This window comes from Portunus trituberculatus, chromosome 33, assembly GCF_017591435.1.
Source record: "Portunus trituberculatus isolate SZX2019 chromosome 33, ASM1759143v1, whole genome shotgun sequence".
Taxonomy (NCBI): Eukaryota; Metazoa; Arthropoda; class Malacostraca; order Decapoda; family Portunidae; genus Portunus; species Portunus trituberculatus.
In genome coordinates this window covers 2,767,122-2,791,052 of record NC_059287.1, presented here as the reverse complement: position 1 = coordinate 2,791,052, position 23,931 = coordinate 2,767,122, and the positions used below count along the sequence as shown (strand labels likewise).

General features: G+C 39.2%; 1 protein-coding gene across 2 annotated transcripts in view; it reads left to right on the top strand.

Moving 5' to 3' along the window:
- The window catches only part of LOC123512414 (suppressor of lurcher protein 1-like), a 33,320-nt gene extending 14,421 nt beyond the window's left edge, over window positions 1-18,899 (top strand). For both annotated transcript variants that reach the window (XM_045268813.1, XM_045268812.1), the window contains 7 exons: window positions 4,484-4,694; window positions 6,235-6,416; window positions 10,306-10,410; window positions 12,696-12,798; window positions 13,797-13,896; window positions 15,253-15,403; window positions 18,657-18,899. In XM_045268813.1, coding sequence (XP_045124748.1) covers window positions 4,504-4,694; window positions 6,235-6,416; window positions 10,306-10,410; window positions 12,696-12,798; window positions 13,797-13,896; window positions 15,253-15,403; window positions 18,657-18,751 — 927 coding nt within the window. In that variant the 5' untranslated portion in view covers window positions 4,484-4,503 and the 3' untranslated portion in view covers window positions 18,752-18,899. The remainder of the gene's footprint in view (window positions 1-4,483; window positions 4,695-6,234; window positions 6,417-10,305; window positions 10,411-12,695; window positions 12,799-13,796; window positions 13,897-15,252; window positions 15,404-18,656) is intronic.
- The last annotated feature ends 5,032 nt before the right edge of the window (window positions 18,900-23,931 follow it).

Below are 23,931 nucleotides of genomic sequence, written 5' to 3'. Positions count from 1 at the left end.
CGTTAGTCCTTCTTTATAACGTCAATCCTCTGAGTCCAATGGCTGTCTCATACTTAAATTTAGGCTGAGATCACATGCTTTTACTAAGGTGAATGCTGTCTTCAAATCGATGAGCTTCGTATTGTGTCTTGTACAATTATCGGTCTAGAGAATCGTGTTCTATACAATTTTAAGATGCAATAGACTGATTTCATATATTCCAAGGGTTAAGAGCACTCCAGGAAGAAAAAAAATGCTTCAATAGACACACAATGAAGAGACCACGTTGCCTTTGTCCATTCCAGATTACAGAACTACTTACGAGAAAGAAATTGTGACACAGAAGCAAAGTACACAAGAAGACTTAAGCGGCTTTTTACTTTGAGATTCTTAGCTTTGTTTGATTGACACTCTCGGTAACCTTACTTGACTTTTCATGATACTTATACAACACTGTGGACAATGTAAGGTTTGATTTAGGATTTCTATGCGTACTTTTTCGAAGGACACACAAATGGAACGCGTTATTTCTATCCATTCTAGACTAAAAAGCTATTTATGAGATTGGGGTGCAGAAAATAGCTTCCATATACATATACAGAAGAGAATAAAGTACTTTTCTCCTTTTTTCAGGATACAAAACTGTTGAAGAGACCATAGTGCATAAAATAACGTATAAAATGTGAGAGATAATCAGAAAATTGTCAAGCATTTAAAAAAAAAGGTTGAATGAGAGTGATGTTTATGCATCCAGCGAGATACAACGTCAATCAGTCAATCAGTCACACAATATTTATGCAACGGATGAGATACAATGTAGAGAGCGACACTTAAAGAGTAAACATGGAGTGGCTTGATAGTTTGCTCAGACAGAACGGAATTATGGGTATGCGTACTTACCGCCCTCGCTGTCACGGATTGTCACATTCATCTTATAAGAGGCGGGAAGGAACGTAGTGGTTGGTCTTCCCCCCTCAACGCTACATTAAACTCGACTCCCGCTGTGAAAAAAAGATAGATAGATAAAAAATAAAAAGGTAAATAGGCAAAGCAAAGTGGATGAATAAAACAATAAGAAAAGTAAAAAATATATCAAATAAACAAGATATATAGACGAATAAATAACTACACACACACACACACACACACACACACACACACACACACACACACACACACACACACACACATGCATACATACATAAATACATACAAATATGGAGAAATATATAGTACACACTACATACGTACATAATGCAGAGAGAGAGAGAGAGAGAGAGAGAGAGAGAGAGAGAGAGAGAGAGAGAGAGAGAGAGAGAGACGGTAAATATCAGAATATACTCGTAGGAGGCAAGCAGCATAACTTTGAGCTATAAACTATGCTGTATAGAAAGCCTTCCTCCTCCTCTTTCTCTTCTTCTTCTTCTTCTTCTTCTTCTTCTTCTTCTTCTTCTTCTTCTTCTTCTTCTTCTTCCTACTCCTCCTCTTCCTCTTCCTCTTCCTTATAAAGTAGGTAATATGACGTTGTTCTTTACTCTTCGTCGTCATCCTCCTCCTCCTCCTCCTCCTCTTCTTCTTCCCCTCCTCCTTCTAATAAAGTATATCATATAGCATTGCTTCCTCCTCCTCCTCCTCCTCCTCCTCCTCCTCCTCCTCCTCCTCTCCTCCTCCTCCTCCTCCTCCTCCTCCTCCTCCTCCTCCTCCTCTTCCTCTTCCTCTTCTTACTATTACCCCTCTTCCTTGTGATGAGCGAGCTGAGTCAAAAGCAGAAGAGGAGGAGGAGGAGGAGGAGGAGGAGGAGGAGGAGGAGGAGGAGGAGGAGGAGGAGGAGGAGGAAGAGGAGGAGGAGGAGGAAGAAGAAGAGGAGGAGGAGGAAAAGGAGAAAAGGACCTTACTCTTTTCTCATTTTTTCTAAAGAATGAGAGAGAGAGAGAGAGAGAGAGAGAGAGAGAGAGAGAGAGAGAGAGAGAGAGAGAGACCTTTATCACGCTCACTCACGCATACACTCAAAATTAACTCCCTCGGGTCACGCATCCCTGGAGACCACAGTTACTGATTACCACTTCATTATTACGTTCTTCCTCGTGTGTGTGTGTGTGTGTGTGTGTGTGTGTGTGTGTGTGTGTGTGTGTGTGTGTGTGTGTGTGTGTGTAATTCACCTCGGTCGTCTGTTAGTCACCCAGCCAGTCTTCCCCATTACGGAACGAGCTCAGAACTCATAGACCGATCTTCGGGTAGGGCTGAGATCACAACACACTCCACACACCGGGAAAGCGAGGCCACAACCCCTCGAGTTACATCCCGTACCTATTTACTGCTAGGTGAACAGGGGCCACACATTAAAAGGCTTGCCCATTTGCCTCCCCGCCTCCGGGATTCGAACCCGGACCCTCTCGAGTGTGAATCGAGTGTGTGTGTGTGTGTGTGTGTGTGTGTGTGTGTGTGTGTGTGTGTGTGTGTTACAGTTGCTCTTGCCTTTTCATCTTATTTTTCTTCTTCTTCTCTTGGCTCTTCTTCTTCTTCTTCTTCTTTTTCTTCTTCTTCTTCTCTTGCCTGTTCTTCTTCTTCTTCTCTTGCCTGTTCTTTTTTCTTCTTCTTCTTTTCTTCTTCTTCTTCTCTTGCCTGTTCTTCTTCTTCTTCTCTTGCCTGTTCTTCTTCTTCTTCTTCTTCTTCTTCTTCTTCTTCTTCTCTTGCTTGTTCTTGTTCTTGTTCTTGTTCTTGTTCTTCTTCTTCTTCTTCTTCTTCTTCTTCTTCTTCTTCTTCTTCTTCTTCTTCTTCTTCTTCTTCTTCTTCTTCTTCTTCTTCTTCTTCTCCTCTTGCCTCTTCTTCTTCTTCTCTTGCCTGTTCTTCTTCTACTTCTTGTTCTTGTTTTTGTTCTTGTTCGTGTTCTTGTTCTTGTTCTTCTTCTTGTTCTTGTTCTTGTTCTTCTTCATTTTCTTTTTCTTCTTCGTCTTCTTCATCTTAACTCCTTTGGATCTGCAAGGGGACTGGCAACGAAGTAGCCAGTTTTCCTCTCTTATATATGAAAAAATGTTGAACTATCTCATTTTATAATCTTATCTATTAATCTTCCAACTCTCCTCCCGGCCATCTTTTGTAGTGACATGAAGAAAACGCGACAGAAAAATAATAAAACAGAAGTAAAGGAAGAAAAGTTTCAATATTCCAAGTGTGAAATAATGAAAACACTTTATTTTTACTTTGAAGAAGAATATATATGAGAAATTAAAAAAAGTTTGAAGATATAAAGGGAAATAACAGTCCTCATATTTGCTCTTCTGTTATAAAAGTTGACATAGAAAAATAAAGATGGAAAATAGGAAGAAAAACACTTTATTTTTACTTTGAAGAATATATATGAAAAATTAAGGAAAGTTTGAAGATATAAAGGAAAATAACAGTCCTCATATTTTGCTCCTCTGTTATAAAAGTTGACATAGAAAAATAAGGCAGGAAAATAGGAAGAAAACACTTTATTTTTACTTTGAAGAATATATATGAAAAATTAAGGAAGATAAGAAGATATAAAGGAAAATAATAATCCTCATATTTGTTCTTTTTCTGTTATTAAAGTTGACAGAAAGAAAAGTAAGGCAGGAAAAAAGAAAGAAAGTTCCAATATTCTAGTGTGAAATAATGAAAACACTTTATTTTTACTTTGGAGGAAAATATTTATAAAGGATTAAGTATTTTCATTATCATTTTCCTTTTTACGTTCTTACTTTTCTTTATTTTTACTTAAGAAGAAAACATATATAAAGAATTAAGTGTTTTCATTATCATTTCCTTTATTTTCTTACTTCTTTCATTTTTACTTAAGAGAAGAATAGATTTAATTAAAAGATTATGTGTTTTCATTATCATATTCCTTTTTATCTTCTTAGTTTCTTTATTTTTACTTAATAGAAGAATATATATAAAAGATTAAGTGTTTTCATTATAATTTTCCTTTTCATTTTCATTCTTTCCTTTATATTTCACTTCAGAGGAAAACATATGAAAAATTAAGGAAAATAGAAAGATAAGAAGGAGAATAAAAATCCCCATATTTGCTCTTTCTTCTGTTATAAAAGATGAAATGGACAAAAATTATATAAGAAAAGTCAATTTAAGCCTTGTGAAGAGAGGAGGTCAGGGAGGGAGATAAAGGAGAATTGGGTGAAGGATGTCTGAGAAAGATGAGAGGGAGGAAGAAGGGTCAAGAGAAGATGAATAAAAGGAAGGAGGTGAGGGAAAGATGAGAAAAAATATACACACTCGTAGAAAAAAATAGCAACTCATATTTTTTTTTACTTGTCCTTCATTGTCCTTCATATTCATTTTAATTACAGTTCATCGATTTTATACAGCTTCGGAAACTTATGTGGGGATTAGAATAGTAAAGACTCCTGCCATTAATCTTCTGACCCTTCCTAATGTAAACAAAATCGTCTAATTATACCCAAAAATCAAGGAAGCGTCTCAGTATTGATGAGGTTATTGTTCCCTTGCGTTCTCTGGGCAGTTTTGGGATGCAACGAGGTGATGGAGGCGTGGCGGGGCAGGGACGGCCACTGGATGGGCATGAACGGCTCCCTCATCAGCCCTAACTTCCCCATGCCCTACCCGTCCCGCCTACAGTGCCGCGTGGACCTTAAGGCGCCGCAGCAACACCGCATCAGGCTTCGCTTCACGCACTTTTACCTCTACCACCCGCTCAACTCCTCGCACAGAAAGTAAGTCAGGCAAAATAGCCCTAATGTATTCGCACCCTGACTGTTATTTGCTACACCTTTCTCTAATTACTGTTTACTCGCACAGAAAGTAAGTCAGGCAACAAATATTTGTAACCCTTAATGTACATCTTTCTTTAAATACTATGCACTCGACAAACCCATAGAGCCAGTTGTTATTTGTGATTGCTACACATCTTTCTCTAATTACTGTTTACTCTGAGACATTTTTTCAACCTCTCCCACAGAAAGTAAGCCAGGTACAACAGCATTTATTTATTTGTAACCCCTTGAGGCCTTGACAGCTAGCTCTTTTTTTTTTTTTTTACGTCATGGCCTATAGCACCTGTAGGTAACTTGAAGAGTATAGGAAGCGCTGTTTAGTTTCCACCTATTAGTGGCGCAGGCAATTTTATTTATAGTGGTACCCATGTAAGGGCCCATATCACCACCCAAGCGCATCTTTGGTGTAACCACCTAGAACCTGGGTATCATGGTGACATGTAGGTAACTAACTTTAAACCACTCGACAAATGGCAAAGGGATGGGACTCGAACCTACTCATGGACGCCTGCCCGATCCCACGCTCACCAACTTATCCACTTTCTCTAATTACTATTTACTCTGAGACATTTTTTCAACTCCTCCTGCAGTAGGTCTGCGATCTGAATGCGTGTTTGATAAACAAAAATGTGTCAAATGCTGATTGACATTAAGGGAAATTTTGAAATGCTGATCTTATGTAAGCCATGCACAGCAGCACTAATATATCTGTAACCCCTTGACTGTTGTTTGCTACATCTCTCCCTGATTACCATTCACTCTGAGATATTTTTTCAACTCCTCCCACAGAAAGTAAGCCAAGCAGAACAGCACTAAAGTATTTCATTGTTATTTTCTATTTCTTTCCCTGATTCACTCTGACATATTTTTACTTGCTCCATTACCACCTCCAATCTTTAAGGTAGAAACTACAATATCTTTCTTTTTTCATTCTCCAGCTTCCCGGTTACCTATTTACTTTACCATTATAGTTAACTACCTATCTAACTAACAAACTTAGGAACCCCACTAACGATGAATCTAATTAACTTTGTGACTAATTAACCAACTAACAGCCTCAATAAAGAAGCATGGCAGTAATCACTAGTCACTTAACCACGTAATTAATCAACTAAGAGCCTAAACAAGCAAGGATTATTCACCTATTCTCTAACTGTATAATTATTCAACTGACAGCCTAAACAAAGAAGCAAAGCAGTAATTACCTAGTCACCAAACTACGAAATTAATCAAATAAGACACTAAACAAAAGAAGCAAGAACTATTCACCTATTCTCTATGTAATTAATCAACTGACAGCCTAAACAAACACGCACGACCTATTCACCTATTCTCTATGCAATTAATCAACTAACAGCCTAAACAAACATGCAAGACCTATTCACCTATTTTCTATGCAATTAATCAACTGACAGCCTGAAATAACACGCAAGACCTATTCACCTATTCTCTAACTATGTACCTGGCCTCACCCTATCAGCTGTGAGGTAATGGACTCCCTGACGGTGAGCGAGAGTCCCACAAGCAAGCTGGGGACTTTCTGCGGCGTCGGGAACCCTCTGCCCATCATGTCCTCCGGGTCCTTTCTCAGCCTCGTCTTTAGAAGCTTAACCTCGGGTCCTCATGTCACTGGTTACCGCGCCATCTACACGTTTCTCAGAGGTGCGTTTACTTACCTGTGTTAACTCTCCACACACACACACACACACACACACACACACACACACACACACACACACACGGTAGCTCAGTGGTTAGAGCGCTGGCTTCACAAGCCAGAGGACCGGGGTTCGATTCCCCGGCCAGGTGGAGATATTTGGGTGTGTCTCCTTTCACGTGTAGCCCCTGTTCACCTAGCAGTGAGTAGGTACGGGATGTAAATCGAGTTGTGACCTTGTTGTCCCAGTGTGTGGTGTGTGCCTGGTCTCAGGCCTATCCGAAGATCGGAAATAATGAGCTCTGAGCTCGTTCCATAGGGTAATGTCTGGCTGTCTCGTCAGAGACTGCAGCAGATCAAACAGTGAATCACACACACACACACACACACACACACACACACACTCTCTCTCTCTCTCTCTCTCTCTCTCTCTCTCTCTCTCTCTCTCAAATTTTCCCTGACATTCCTCAAATTTTGCCTCACATTCATAAAACTAGCTAACATTCTCTCTATTTCTTAACTAACATTCCTCAAACTTTCTCTAATATTTTCCTAAACCTTTCCTTAATAATCTTCAAACTTTCCCTAACATTCATTAAGCTTTCCCTAATATTTCTCTAAACATTTCCCTAACACTCCTCAAACCCTTACTAACATTCCCCAGTCCTTCCAGAGCAATCCTTCAAACATCCTTTTTTTTCATTTATACCATATGGGCTTTTCACGGAAATTTATGGGTTAAATGAGATATTTTTTGTGGTACCTCCTATCTCAAAGCCCATCCGCTAGGAAACCGTTGCCCTGTCTCAGGAACCCCAACATACACTCGGACCGTGGTCAGGATTCGAACCCGTGCGCTTAGAGACCCCTCGGACCCCAAAGCACGCATGGTTCCACTGTACCACGGCGGCACTTGCATTATTGAGGACAGAATAATCATACCAGTGACAAAAAGAATGAAGTTTTGTGCTGCTAATTACAACATTCCTCATCTCTACCACTTGGTTTTTGCAGACTACTCGGTGTGTGTGTGTGTGTGTGTGTGTGTGTGTGTGTGTGTGTGTGTGTGTGTGTGTGTGTGTGTAGCTTTAATCTCCAGGGTACATAAATCTGACCTTCCTAAGCCCTAAGAATCACCAGGCAGCCAGTAGAGCCAGGGCTGGTTAGGCTGCAGGGCTGACTAAACTTCTCCCGCCTTGCACCAACACGAAAAACTTAAAATGAAAACTGAAACTCCTTGATTTACACCTCGACTTTTATTTTCTCATTTTTCTTTTTTTTTTTTTTTTTTTTTACCTCAATTCGTAAACTTGATGAGGCGGTACACACACACACACACACACACACACACACACACACACACTCTCTCTCTCTCTCTCTCTCTCTCTCTCTCTCTCGTTTTGGTGTGTGTGTGTGTGTGTGTGTGTGTGTGTGTGTGTGTGTGTGACTTCTTTATCTTCCACCCATGTGCATATTCAATTTTTTCTCTCGTTTTTTATTCCTATTCATCTGTTCTCGTCATATTCTCTCTCTCTCTCTCTCTCTCTCTCTCTCTCTCTCTCTCTCTCTCTCTCTCTCTCTCTCTCTCTCTCTCTCTCTCTCTCTCTCTCTCGTTCACGCATGAGTATACTGACCTTTTTCTCTCGCCATGTGTATTAAAGGTGAAAATACGAGGAAGGGATGTAGTTCGATGGTTCTGAGGGGAGTTTTTAACCTGACGGAGGCATAGACGAAGAGAGAGAGAGAGAGAGAGAGAGAGAGAGAGAGAGAGAGAGAGAGAGAGAGAGAGAGAGAGAGAGAGAGATGAAAGGTAATATTAAATGATGTACTAGAATGTTAATGATACAAAAAGATACGTTGATTCATTAGTAATTCCTTTTTTTTTTCATTTTTCATTGCATTCTTTATTTTTCTTTTTTCTCTTCTTATTTTTCTTCCTTGATTTGTTTATGTTATTTTTCCTTTTCCTTCAAGCACCATTTTTTTTTTTTTTTTTTACTATTTTTTGCCTTTATTTTCCTCCTCCTTCAAACACTATTTTTCTTTTTATTTTCTTGTCTTCTCTTTCCGTTTTCTTTTACCTCTCTTTTTTTTTTTACTCTTCCCTATTTCATTTCCTAATTCGTAACTTGCAATTTTCTCTATTTTTCACTTTTTTTTTATCTTCTTCCTGTTTTCCTTCCTTGATTTCTTTGTTATTCTTCCTTTTCCTTCAAACACCATTTTTCTTTTTATTTCATCTTCTCTTTCCGTTTTTTTGATCTCTCCTTTACTCTTCCCTATTTCTCTTCCTAATTCGTACCTTGCAATCTTCTCTCTCGTAAGCTCGTCTTCTTTCACTCTTCTACTCCTTCGTCCTTCCAAAACATGAGTCTCCTCTTATCAGTTATCTCTTTCTTCCGCTTTTAAGACTCCCTCAATATCGACCGTCACCTCCTCCTCTTGTACACCAGTTATCTCTTCTCTTCCTCTTCCTCCTCCTCTGCATCCTCCTCCTTGGCCTCATTCTTCTTCTTCCACCTCACAAAACGTCATGAATATTGATCACAAGTACAATCACAGTCAAAAGTCACTCAGTCTCCTTCACTGTGCTTTGTGTTCTCTCTCTATTTTTAGTCCCTGATCTGCAGACAGTCTCCTTACAAAAGCTCCAGAAGGACTAATTGGTTTCTATTTCAGTCTGTCTTTGGAAGTCTTTAGTATTCTTTCCCTTTTTTTTTCGTTTCGTGGTGTGTGTGTGTGTGTGTGTGTGTGTGTGTGTGTGTGTGTGTGTGTGTGTGTGTGTGTGTGTGTGTTTGTATCACTTCTTAAGTCGTCCATTCCTTGCTACTGACTTGCTTTTTTTCTCCCTTAATCCTCACGAGGGACTTTTATTACAATCTATCTCTTTAACTTTTTATTATTCTTTCTTTTTTTTCCTATTTGCAGCATGTTCTGTTTCTTTTTTTTTTGTTTGCTTTTATTTGTATCACTTTTTAAGTCGTCCATTTCTTGCTTCTGACTTGTTTTCTTTCTCCTTAAAACATCACAAAGGATTAATTTTGCTTGTATTCTCATCTGTCTCTGGAATTCCTTTATATTCTTTCCTTTTCTTCCTTTAGTACGGTGTTTTGCTTTTCATCGCTTTTAAGTTGCCCACTCCTTGCTTCTGCCTTGCTTTCTTTCTCCCCAAAAACATCGTAAGGGACTAATTTTAGTTCTATTTTCATATATCTCTAGAATTCCTTTATATTTATTCCTTTTCTTCCTTTTGTGGGTGTTTTGCTTTTTAATCGCTTCTAAGTTGTCCACTCTTTTGCTTCTGCCTTGCTTTCTTTCTCCTTATAACATCACTAATTTTGTTTTATAGTCATCTGTCTCTGGAACCCTTTAGTATTCTTTCTTTTTTATCTTGTGCCGTGTTTTTTTTTTTCGTATCACTTCTTAGGTCATCCATTCCTTGTTTCTGACGTGCTCTCTTCCTCCCCAATGTGACGGAAATTGGACGGGAAGGTGTGGTGGAGAGAACACATCCGGGTTTCCTTATACATTCACGTTGATTGATTGATTAAGAAAGTGGAGAAGGAGCCACAATATCGTGTACGCTCCAGTGTGGTTGGTTCATATGTGTTTCTGTTTTTTTCCTCCTTCCTACGACTTGAACTGATTGAAAAGGAGCATCAAGACACTTTTAAAACCAGACATGTTAACTTTTTAAGGAATCTTCGCTAAAATCTTTCTGGGAGCGTCTTATTGAACGAACATTTTACTTCTCCGTTCTGCCTTATTATTTTCAATTTCCTCCTTTTCTTCCGACATACACAGTCTTTCATCTATCAAATTGAAAATATTACACTCACTGATTCTTTCCGTCCTCTACAAGTGAATATCATTTACTATACCTCTTTCCAATAGATTTTGGATTGACGTCTGGCCGCCAGCTGCCTCACCACCCCTGCACCTTCGAGTTCAATTCCACTGAGTACCCAAGCGGAGAGATCCACAGCCCCAACCCAGGAGGTGAGTATACGTTTGTTTCAGGAGCTATGCAGAGGAAAGCCGAGAACTGCGGTAACTAAAAAATACAGTGATTATCGTTCAAGATCTAAGCAGAGGAGAGCCGAGAACTGCGGTAATTATAAAATACATTGATTATCGTTCAAAATCTAAGCAGAGGAGAGCCAAAAAACTGCGGTAACTAAAAAATACATTGGTTATCGTTCAGGAGCTATGCAGAGGAGAGCCGAGAGCTGCGGTAACTGAAACATACATTGGTTATTGTCCTTCCTTAAAATGCCAATAAGAACATAAACACATAAGAAGTTGAGCTGCAAGAGACTGTCAGGCCTATACGTGGTAGTCCCTGTATGAGCAAAGCTACTCAATTCCATCTATCAATCCCATCGATACATTTGTCTAATCTTCTTTCAAAGCTCTCTATTAATTCAACAATAAAAACCTGATTATTGAGATCGTTCCATTCATCAACCACTTTTTAAGGAACCAGTTCTTTCCCATTTCTTTCGTAAACCTGAATTTCTCAAGCCCAAACCCATTATTTCTGGTTCTATCCTTGCTAAATAACGTGTTACTTAGTAGTTACTTATAAGTTGTTTAATTTAGCTATATTCTTCACTTAAAAATACATTAATTATCGTCCCTCCCTAAAATATCAATAGAAAACGTGTTCGTATGAGTTGTTCAGTTTATTTTGTTATCTTCACACTCCTCACCTGCAATGTTTCTCCACTACTAAGCGTTTCAGAGAGTTTGAGGTCATGTTTTTTTTCTGAATAACTTTGTAACGAACACTCGTATCATTATGAAAGTTTGCCACAGTGTATTTGACACCCACCCCTACTATCCCAATGTGTCATGAATCGTCAACAGTATAAGTTCTCTGCTAGCTCTTACCACATTCCCTCATCTCTCCCCATGAGTGGTAAAAGAATGTAAACAAGATAGGAATGTAAAGCATCATTATGGAAATTTAGAAGTGGTAAAAGAATGTAAAGTAGATAAGGAACTGAAGATTGAAAATGGTCATATTCCGAAACGCTTTAGAGTTTTGTAGGATTGTTTTCAAAGGCCACGAAAATTAGTAGTTTTGAATGACATACTGTACGATACTACTCTTCGCTATCATGAGCCCTTTATTTTTTCAGTTTTGTCTTACTAGCTACGTACATAGAGTCTGATCCATTTAGTAGTTGAACCATGAAAACTTCCTCAAAATTATATCAAAGACACAAATTTAATCGATATGTGATCCAGAACGTTTCAGAATAGGGAATGAGATAAAGTGTTGAAAAATACGCTGGAGTCTGATCCATCTTGCAGTTGAATCACGAAAACTTCCTTAAAATTCATTACAAAAAACCTACATTTAACCGATGTGATGCCAGAACGTTTCAGAATAAGGAATGAGATAAAGTGTTGAAAAATACACTGGAAGTCTGATCCATTTAGTAATTGAATCATGAACACTTCCTCAAAATTCACCATTACTAAAGACCTAAATTTAGTCGAGATGTGACGCCAGAACGTTTCAGAATAGAGAATGAGATAAAGTGTTGTAAAATACGTTGGGCAGTTAAATATGTTGACATGTTATTTTTTTACTTATCAACGTAAATTGCTTCAGTAAAAAATAATAAAATCCATATATAGAAGTTAAGTCATTCCTTCCACCACAATCTGACGTATCTTTCTTTGATTACTAACCACTCTTTCTTTATGTGAGAGGGGAAAGCTGGACAAGGGCAACAAAAGATTAAAAAAAGACCCACTTAGTTGCCAGTTCCGTTACAGGTCCGAGTTAGCCAAAGGAAAGGGATAAATGTCTCGAAATTTCCTTCTTAACCCCTTCAGTACTATCACACATTTTGACCTTGAGATTTGTGTGCGATTAGGCGATTAGAGTATTTTATTGACATTAGGGACGGTGTATGGAGGTCAGAAGTTTACTGGCCAGAGTCTTCACTATTTTAATCCCCCACATAAGTTTCTGAAGCTGTATAAAATCACCAAAATAGCAAGCAGAATGAATAGGGGAACGCGTCATGGTACTGAAGGGATTAAATGAAATCAAGTCATAGGAAGTTAGAAATACAGTTTCCTTGTTCCACAGCCACCTCTAAACACTATACTGGTTAGAAATTGCAAGATTTATCATTCTTTACCCTCTCCCTTCTTCTGGATACCTATAAATACCCTATACATTGCTTTTAGTGCTGTGAATTGTTGCACATACCGCAGTGAGGGTTAAAATACATCTCCATCACCTTCTTCACCGCCCCCTGCAGGCAAGTACCCGAGGAACACTGTCTGCCATTACGTCTTCCACGGCCGCAGCGATCAAAGACTCAGGCTGGATTTTAAGTTCCTGGACGTGGAGGGTGTGGCGCCGTAAGTATACAGATTACGAGTCTTGTTTGAGTTGTGATTTTTTTTTTTTCCTGTGTTAATTGTAGCTGTATGTGTGTTTGTCCGGTTCTATGTTTGTCTATCTCTTCATCTATCAATTTGCCTGTTTGTCTATCTCTGTCCCTGCATCTTCTTACTTCACTCATTTTCTTAAGCTATTTATTTATCTGTCAATCTATCTGTCTGTTTGTCTGTCTGTCTGTCTGACTATCTGCCTGTTCATCTGTTTATAAGTTAATCAATTTATCTACCTATCTATCTATCTATCTATCTATCTGTCTATCTATCTATCTATCTATAACTGTATCCATTTATCTATCTGTATATCTATCTATCTATCTAGCTATCTATCTATCTATAACTTTCTCTATTTGTCTATCTATCTATCTTTCTATCTATCTATCTATTTATAACTTTCTCAATCTATCCGTTTATCTCTGTCTGCCTGTCTAGTTAGGAAGGGACACGTGTGGTCAGACCGGTGCTTCACGCGAGCCAGGTAGACAGCCCCAGGTAATGTCTTTAATTAGTGACTTGATAACACTGTCTCCACCTTCCTACCTTACCATCTCCACTCTCCCTCCCTCCTTCCCTCCCACACCCACCCTCGCCTCTCCTCTCCCTCACTTCCTCCTTCCCTTCCTTTCCTCATTTCCTTTCTCCCTTCCTCCCTTCTTCTTATCCGTACGTCCGTTCCTGGCTTCCTCCTAACATATCTTTCTCTTCCTCTTCCTCTTCCTTCTATTCTTATCTCCCTCTCCTCTTCTCTTCCTCGCTAAAGCCTTCTCTCTTACCATATCTCCTATTCTTCCTCCTTCCCTACATTCATTCCTTCTTACCTCACTCCCTTCCTTCGTCCTTCCCTGCCTCCAACACTGCCTTCCTGTTTCCCTCCACCTGTCTTTACTTTCATCCTTTCCTCCGTCCCACAATGGCCTTCCTCCCTCACTCACTCCTTCCCACGCTTCCTTCCTCTCCAGGTGCTCCTTAGACAGCGACAGTGACTTCGTGGAGTTTAGCAGCCACCCGGGGGAACATGAATACGTGCTACCGCGGAGATGTGGACGCTTCGCTCCTAAGGTACCTTCTTCCTACTCTTATTAATATTATAGGCTGAAGAAAGACTGAAGAGGTTGTAAGACAGGAGGGACAGACAAGTGAACTATTTAAAGACGGAGAGAGAGGGATGACAGATAGGTGAAAAAAAGGAGTAGTGTTTTTCGAGATAGAAAGGGAAGAGAGAAAGAGAGAGAGGATAGTAGCGAAAGAGAGGAGGGAGAGGACAAAAGGGAAATTCTACAAGGGTGAGAGAGAGAGAGAGAGAGAGAGAGAGAGAGAGAGAGAGAGAGAGAGAGAGAGAGAGAGAGAGAGAGAGAGAGAGAGAGAGAGACAGTTGGGAAAAAGAAGAGGAATACGTGAAAACAATAGGTAAAGAGTTTGGTTAGTGAAAACAAAAAGGAATTGAATCTCTTCCTATATAGTTTCAAATCAATATTCTTTACGAGGAAGCAAATTTAGAATGACATACTGTACGAAATTACTCTTTTTTATCATGACCTCTTTATTTTTTCAGTTTTTTTATTCGCATGATGCACTAGGTTAGGTAATAAGTTAGGTTAGGTCAGACCATGCTAAGTTGTGTCATATCAGGTCAGTTTAGGTTACGTTAGGACATGTTAGGTGAAATTAGTGAGGGTTAGCTTAAGTTACGTCTAGTTAGATTAGGTTAAGTTAGGTTAGCTTAGGTCAGATCATGCTAAGTTGTGTTATATTAGGTCAGTTTAGGTTACGTTAGGACATGGTAGCTTTGGTTAGGTGAAGTTAGTGAAGGTTAGCTTAGGTTAGGTCAAGTTAGATTAGGTTAGGTTAGGTTATGTTTGGGTTTGGGTTAGGTTAGGTTAGGTTAGGTTAGATTGGATCAGGTTAGGTTAGGTTAGGTTTGGGTTTGGTTTAGTTTGATTAAGTTAGGTTTGGTTAAATCAGGTTAAGTTATGTTAGGTCAAGTTGGGTTAGGTTAGGTTAGGTTATTTTTTTATGCAAGAGAGAAACTAGCCAAGGGTAAAAAAATAAATACAGATAAAAAAAAATACACTTAAAACGGTAGTTCCTTTAAAGACTGATGAAGAATTAGATTAGGGTAAATTAAGTTTCGTCGGCTTGTGTCAGGTTAGGTTAGGTTAGGTTAAATTAAGTTAGGTTTGGTTAGGTTAAGTTAGGTTAGGTTAGGTTAGCTTAAGTTACGTTCATGAATGTTACGTTAAGTTAAATCCAACGACCTTCAACCAGGAACTTTCTCTTTAAAATCTCCTCACTTGCAATTTACCTCAATGCAATTTACGCGGAAGGAATTAAACTTAGACACAATTTACTTGAACGCAATTTCCACACGTCCCCTCTGTTCATTTCCTCTCACCGCTGCTTCTTCCCCTTCGTCAGGCAGTGGAGTCCGAGGGGTCCTTCCTGCGAGTAACCTTCAGAAGCAACCACAAATTCGAGGGCATGGGGTTTGCGGCCGTCTTCAAATTCTTTACACCCAAGGACAAGAAGACTCCCGGCCACGTGCAGCCTTTGTCCGTGGCAGCGTCAGGTGTGTGCGTGTGTGTGGAAGAGACTAGGAGGAGAAGAAGTCGCGATAAGAGTGGAATGAATAAATAAACTGAAAGGAAGGAGAAAGTAAAAGAGAGAGAGAAGGTAGAAAGAGAGAGAGAGAGAGAGAGAGAGAGAGAGAGAGAGAGAGAGAGAGAGAGAGAGAGAGAGAGAGAGAGAGAGAGAGAGAGAGAGAGAGAGAGAGAGAGATGAGGAAGGAGGAAACAGAATAAATGGAGAAGAAAAGCGAACAGAGGGAATAAATAAGTAAAGAGAATTATGAGAAGAAATGAAAGGAGGAGAGAGAGAGAGAGAGAGAGAGAGAGAGAGAGAGAGAGAGAGAGAGAGAGAGAGAGAGAGAGAGAGAGAGAGAGAGAGAGAGAGAGAGAGAGAGAGAGAGAGAGAGAGAGAGAGAGAGAGAGAGAGAGAGAGAGGAAAGGAGAGAGGGTAAAGGAGAAAGTGGACAAAGCTATTACATTTCACGAGAATTGAAAATGGAAGGGTGGGAAAACGGTATGTGTGTGTGTGTGTGTGTGTGTGTGTGTGTGTGTGTGTGTGTGTGTGTGTGTGTGTGTGTGTGTGTGTGTGTGTGTGCGTGTGTGCGTGTGTGTGTGTGTGTGCGTGTGGATCAAGTGATTATATGTTTTTTTGCATGCCACGTGACTAGAATTAGAAGAGAGAGAGAGAGAGAGAGAGAGAGAGAGAGAGAGAGAGAGAGAGAGAGAGAGAGAGAGAGAGAGAGAGAGAGAGAGAGAGAGAGAGAGAGAGAGAGAGAGAGAGAGAGAGAGAGAGAGAGAGAGAGAGAGAGAGAGAGAGAGAGAGAGAGTTAAATAGCGTAAAGTTACTGTACTGTTATTTCACGCGGTTGGCGATGAACAAAGGAGAGAACACAATTACAAAACACAGGTAAGAGAAGGTAAAAGTAATTGCCTTCGTACCCTTTTAACTATCACAGGTGTGCTTAATTACCCCAGGTGGGAAGGCGCAGTGGAAACCTTCAACTTTTTCTTCATCTTCTATCCCTCCTTGTCTTGTCTACAATCCTTCACTAAATACCAGAGGATGGAACGAAGAAATTATTAAGAAAAGAAACCATTGATAATTTTCAGTACTTCTATAATTTTTTTGTGTGGATAAAATGTTATGCACTGATTTGCTGTGGTTTTCTTGTTTTTTTATCGTGTATTTTAGTGATTTGTTGAGAATTTTATTACGTGTCTCTTGTTATTTGCTGCCGCCACGCGTTGCCTTTACCTCTCATGAGAAGCAGAAAAGGAGTGGGTGTTTTTTTTATGTATTTTAGTGATATGTCGAGAATCTTATCATGTGTCTCTTACTAGTTTGCCGCCACGCGTTGTCTTTACCTCTCATGAGAAGCAGAAAAGAAGTGTTTGAATGAGAACTGTCAAGACACGAAGGAATTTAAATTGGCACTTTCCTCCTGCTTTTCTCCTGTTTCTTTTCGGGTGCAGCACCGAGAGCTTGTTTTCTTCTCAATTTTATTTCCTTTCACGGACAGAAAATAACACACAGACAAAATGAAACGAAATGCATCCTCATCTCACACTAGTTCCTACCAAAAATCACGCACGGTTTCACTTCTTACTGTAATGAAAGTAATTTAACACAGGTCGTTCAATGAGGTGCGTAAGTAATCAAGCTGAGAACTCCTGCATTCAGTTTTTATATTGATTTTTCTTCTGAATATTCAACTCTTACTTTTTTTTTTTATTACTTCCAGATTTCTTATTTGAATGCCTTACTATTCAAAGATTAATCTCTTCAGAACCAGGATGCGTTTTCATATTCATTCTCGTTACTATTTGGCGATTTTATGCTGGTTTAGAAACTTATATGGGGATTGAAATAGTGAAGACTCTTGCCATTAATCTTTTGACCTCCATAGACTCTTCCTAATGTTAATAAAATCGTGTAATCATGCCCAAACTTAAGATAAAAATACGTCCCAGTACTGAAGGGGTTAAGATGCTGAAATACACAAGAACAAGAAGCTCATATAAACAAACTGAACCCTTTATTAACTTCATTATATCTTCATTATGCTTCTTTTCGATATTTACAGATTCATAATGCTTCACCGACCAAGATAACATATGAACCGGAACTAAGTAGAAACATTAGTAACCATGCAGTGCAATTGTAACATCTTCCAGACAAGCAAGGTCCCCTAAATACATCTTCATTTTTCCTTGTAAGCAAACTAGTAGAAACATTAACCCCTTCAGTACTGGAACGCATTTTTTTATCATGAATTGTTGGTGTGATTAGACGATTTTATTTACATTTCGAAGGGTCTATGGAGGTCACAAGATTAATGGCCACAGTCTTCACTATTTCAATCCCCCACATTAGTTTCTGAATCTGTATAAGATCACTAAATAGTAAGCAGAATGAATATGGAAACGCATCATGGTACTGAAGGGGTTAAGCTTGCAGTACCTACATTATAATACCTTTCTGTACAACCACTACCTATTACTCCTTCACACTCCCTCCACATTCCTTCATATAAGCACAACCACCACAACCAACTCTCTCAGCACAACTTTTTATTAAACTATACTCCCAGTTAATCTCTGTTCATTGGTAAGAGGAGGTAGGAATTAGTACGCCATATTCTGGTCCCCATACGTGAATACTCTTTTTCTCCTTGTAAGAACAACCACCATTACTATCTCACTCTTTTATTCAACACACTCCCAGCAAATATCACTGCAGATACATTGATGAGAGGAGGTAGGAGTTGGTACGTGAACATTCCTTTTCTCCCTATAAACACAAACCACCATTGCTATCTCTTCCAGCACAACTTCAGCTACCCTCCAAGCTAACTTCACTGCAGGGACATTGATAAAAGAGTGTGGAAGTTAGTACGCCGTGAAGATGGGAATTCATAAGCCACTTTCTGCTCCCTGTATGAACAACCACCATTACTATCTCTCCCAGAACTTTTTTTCAGCTACCCTCCTAGCTAATTTCACTGCAGGGACATTGATGAGAGTGTGGAAATTAGTATGCCACTCTCTGCTTCCCATACGTGAATACTCCTTTTCTCCCTGTAAGAACAACCACCATTACTATTACTACTTCCAGCACTTTATTTCAGCTACCCTCCCACCTAAGCTCATTGCAGGGACATTGATGAGAGAGTGTGGAAGTTAGTACGCCGTGAAAATATTGTTCGACGCCTGCCCTGCCTTTCACTCTAATCTCCTCTCTCCCCCCACTAACAGGCAGCGGCGACGTGTGGCTGTGGCGGCGTGACAGGTGGTGGGCGGCGACTGTAGCGAGAGTGTGTGGGGTTCTCCTCCTCCTGCGCCTTCTGTAGCGTTGGTTTTATCATTACTATTATTATCATTGTCATCCTTATCATCCTTATTATTTTTATTATTCGTATTATTGGTATTATTATAAGGATAAGTGTGTGTTGATGTATTATAGTGTGAATAATAAAAGATGTATATTTATTTTAATGATATGAATGAAGTTTTATTAATGGTCGTATCATTAATGTTCTGCTGTGCTGTTCCTCTCTCTCTCTCTCTCTCTCTCTCTCTCTCTCTCTCTCTCTCTCTCTCTCTCTCTCTCTCTCTCTCTCTCTCTCTCTCTCTCTCTCTCTCTCTCTGTGTGTGTGTGTGTGTGTGTGTGTGTGTGTGTGTGTGTGTGTGTGTGTGTGTGTGTGTGTGTGTGTGTGTGTGAGAGAGAGAGAGAGAGAGAGAGAGAGAGAGAGAGAGAAGAAAAATCACCACCTCTCATCACCTGTCATCACTGAAACACTCCAGCATGACGGGAGGGAAAGAAAGGAAGCCTATTTATTAAAGACCCAGAGAGAGAGAGAGAGAGAGAGAGAGAGAGAGGGAGAGAAACACGTGTACCTCGTCGCAGTTTAACACCTTAAATAATCGAGGCCATTTTGAGGGAAAGATGGTGAGGGAGGGAGGGAGGGAGAGACATATAGGGTTGAGAGAGGGAGAGAGGGAGAGAGAGAGGGAGTGCAGGGAGGTGGAGGGGCCATAACGCAGCTCTCCACCAGGTTTGCGGCGGACGGACAACCCCTCCCACCAACATTCCTCACTAGTAATTATTAACGTTACCTCCACATTCCATTCACCACCACCACCACCACCACCTCGACCAGTGTTTCCTAGTGACAGCATCAAGGAGACCGGACAGATTAATTAGTACTAGTAGTTAACTATTTTACTATCAATGGTCTTTTACTACGACTGTTACTGCTGCTCTGCTATCCCATGAACACCACCGCCAGTTTTCACGTAGCCAAGGACAACAGGGCAATAGATATGTAAGCTTTATAATCCTTTCCATTGGTGTTTACTGTTCCACTATGAAGGGTGTCTCCATTTACCATCCCACCGCTGCCACCAATGTCGCTCTTTACTATGAATGTTACCTTTGTCTTGCTATCCCCATAAACACCACCGCCTGTTTTCTCATAACCAAGGACAAGAGAGGATTAATTATTACTAGTGGTTAACTATTTTACTATCAGTGCTCCCTTTATTATGAATGTTATCTCTTTTTGCTATCCCGTAAATATCACCGCCAGTTTTCTCGTACCCAAGGATAAGAGAGCAATAAATATGTAAACTTTATAATCCTTTCTATTGATGTTCACTATTCTACTAGGTGTCTCTATTTACCATCCTACCGCTGCCACCATTGTCCCCACTGTTTCCTAGTGACAGCATCAAGGAGACCAGACAGAGTAATAAACAAGTTAACTAATTGCTACTATTAGGAGATAACTACTGTTATTACTCATTGTCTTAGCATGGTAATTAATGGTAATCGTTGTGGTTATCTAATGACTGTTTCCTGTATAGTTTTGGTAATGTTAATTTGTTTAGTAGTATATGATATTAATTTGTATTCAATCAGTCCCCTTTCTGCGTTATTTTCCCCCATTCAACATTTTTCTATTTTTCCTTTGCAATTATTTTTTTTCATTTTCCCTCGCAATTACTTTTTTTAGGATTTCATCTTTTTGGTATTTTTCTTCTGACTTATTTTCTTTTCGTAGCTCATTCCGCCGTGATCATTTTTCCTCTTCCGGACATTTTTCCTCCATAACTTTCCTTCCCCTTCTCGACATTAAATTTCTCCTTTAGTCATTTTTCCTTACCTAAACATTTTCTTTCAACATTTTTTTTTTCTTTGTAGGGACATTAACCCCACAAATGATCTTTTAGCACATATCCCTTCAATATTTTTCCTGTTTCAGACGTTTCCTTCAAATATTTTTCCCTCTCATTATTCAATCAACCTAACCAAATAAAACCTAACCTTATAACATCCTGATATAATGTAACCTAACCAAACCTAACCTAACTTAATGTAATCTAACTTAATATAAGGTAATCTAAGTTAATTCAACCTAATTTAATTCAACTTAATGCACTTAACCTAACCTAAACTAAACTAACTTAACTTAACCTACTCTAATATAACCTAAAATAACCAAACGTCATTTAACCTAATCTAACCCAAACAAACCTAACTTAATCTAACCCAACCTAACCCAATTAAAAAGCATCAAGGACTTTGGTCAGTGTTTCCCCATCATAACTCGGTGCCATTAAATATAACTAGGGGAGGGAAATGTCCACAGGGAAAAGCGTCCATAGGGGAAAGTGTCCGTGGGGGAAGCTGTAACGAGGGAATAATGTGAAGGAGGGTACAATGTTCAGGGATAAATATAATAGCTCTTTTTTATTTTTATTATTTTTTTTTTTTGCACCACCTTCGTAAGTCTTGCCTGTTGCCTTGTCCCTCACTCTTCATCCCTCGTTCTTTTTCCTTCCATGCGTTCATCCGCCTCCCCATAACAAGAAAAAAAGTAGTGATGGTGGTGATTGTGGTAATGGTGGTTGTGGTGATGGTGATGGAGGTGATGAAGATGATGACAAGAAAAACAGGAACGAGAACAAGAACAAGAACAAAAATAAGAACAAGAACAAGAATAAGAACAAGAAGAACAAGAATAAGAACGAGAAGAACAAGAACAAGAATAAGAACAAGGAGAACAAGAACAGGAACAACAAGGAAAAAAAGACAAACAAAAAGAAAATCAAGTAAAACAAGAACAAGAACAAAAGAACAACAATAACAACAACAACAACAACAACAACAACAACAACAACAACAACATTGCCCACTACTATTACTACTACCACCACCACCACCACCACCACCACCACCACCCTTATCAACAACAACAACAGCAACAACAACAGCAAGGCGGCGGAACATTGCGTCAGGAAGAGGCCCTACAACATAAATCAAGAGTGTGGCTCCTCCCTCCTGCCTGCCAGCCTTGCGTCACGCCAGCCTGAAGAGGGAGGCATTCAAATCAGCACAATTAACAGCACCATATGGTCATTACACGATCATATCAGTGTTTTGTCACGTCCACCACGCACCAAACACACTACGCACACCATACACACACCACACTATACAGAGCCACGTAATGTTATGGTGTAAGGTGTGGTGAGCAGCATATGGTGGTGAAGGTGATGAGTATAATATAAAGACCACAAATACAAAGGAAGGATAAATAGTAGCAGACGTGTTGATGATTTGCAAGAAAAGAAAAGAAAAAGGTAAACATTTGATAAACAGTAGCAGGTCCTCGCGATGCTTCTTTGATGTAAAAGACTCAAAGAAATACATAAAAGAGTAGCAACAGGGCATTACGAGGCGCTTTGATGTAAAGAACACAAAGGAAAAGCAACCCTTGATAAGCTGTTTGATATGAAGGACACGAAGGAACACAAAGAAAGCAACACAGAACCACAAATTGGCTGGCCCTTACGAGTCTCTTTGACGTAGAGAAAAAAGGGAACACAAAATAAAATAAAGATAAACAAGAGCTCTCGCGAAGTCATTTGTGGCATAGAAGATGGAAAGGAACATACAAGAAGAACACTCAACAAACTTTATTAGACCTACACCATCTATTTGACGTAGAGAAACAAGGGAACACAAAAGAAAATTGAAAGATAAATAAGAGCTATCGCGAAGTCATTTGTGGCATAGAAAATGGAAAGGAACATACAAGAAGAATACACAGCAAACTTCATTAGACCTACACCATCTAATCTGAGGTAATAGGCACAGCTTACAAAAGACGACAATTGCAACCAAGGCCAATCATCTTCCTTGTAAATTTCATCCTTGCTTCCATTATTACTTTCCTTTATACTTTCCCGCTCCTCTCACCTCGACAGCTGCGGCACAACTAAGAGGTGAACACGATGGGAAGCTGCAGAAAGACGACAAACGAGTGACAGACTATTACATAAAATACCTGTCTATATCTGGCCATCATCCCAGTCCATATGTGTATTTAATCTTCGGTTGAATTTAAGGTCTTGTTGACAACTTGACATCGCCAGGGATTTGCTATTGTTATTGATGTTGTTGTTGTTACTGTTGTTGTTGTTGTTGTTGTTGTTGTTGTTGTTGTTGTTGTTGTTGTTGTTGTTGTTGTTGTTATTATTATTATTATTATTATTATTATTATTATTATTATTATTATTATTATCATTATTATCATTACTATTATTATCATTATCATAAGTAGTAGTAGTACTAGTAGTAATAGGAATATCATTATTAACTTTAGAAATAGTAGTAATAGTAATAGTAGATTATAAATAGGTAGTAGTAGTAGTATAGTAGTAGTAGTAGTAGTAGTAGTAGTAGTAGTAGTAGTAGTAGTAGTAGTAGTAGTAGTAGTAGTAGTAGTAGTAGTAGTAGTAGTAACAATAATAAACAACAACAACAACAACAACAACAACAACAACAACAACAAAAGAAGAAGAAGAAGAAGAAGAAGAAGAAGAAGAAGAAGAAGAAGAAGAAGAAGAAGAAGAAGAAGAAGAAGAAGAAGAAGAAAAGAAGAAGAAAAAGAAAAAAAAAAAAGAAAAGAAAAGAAGAAGAAACACTATCACCTTCATTATCACCACAATTACTTCATCAACTTAACCTTTTATTCACATATCTAATTATTTCTTTACCTGTTCTTCTTACTCTTAACGTAGCAAGACACTCAAACTTCCATTAGACAACAATTAGCGTGGGAAATACTGTGTTTATTTTACCCAGCCAGGAGCGAACATATTTCACCTTGTTTATAAAGCCACGTGGAATGTTGTTTTGTTTATTTCCCCTACGCAACAGGTAACTAGTAACAGCACTCTCTCTCTCTCTCTCTCTCTCTCTCTCTCTCTCTCTCTCTCTCTCTCTCTCTCTCTCTCTCTCTCTCTAAGACAGCACGTGGTGTGGGAAAGGAAGTAATTCGTAATAGTAACAACAGCTGATATCAACGAGAGAGAGAGAGAGAGAGAGAGAGAGAGAGAGAGAGAGAGAGAGAGAGAGAGAGAGAGAGAGAGAGAGAGAGATCCACGGAGACTAAAAATAGGTCTCAAAATAATACGTAATCACACACACACACACACACACACACACACACACACACACACA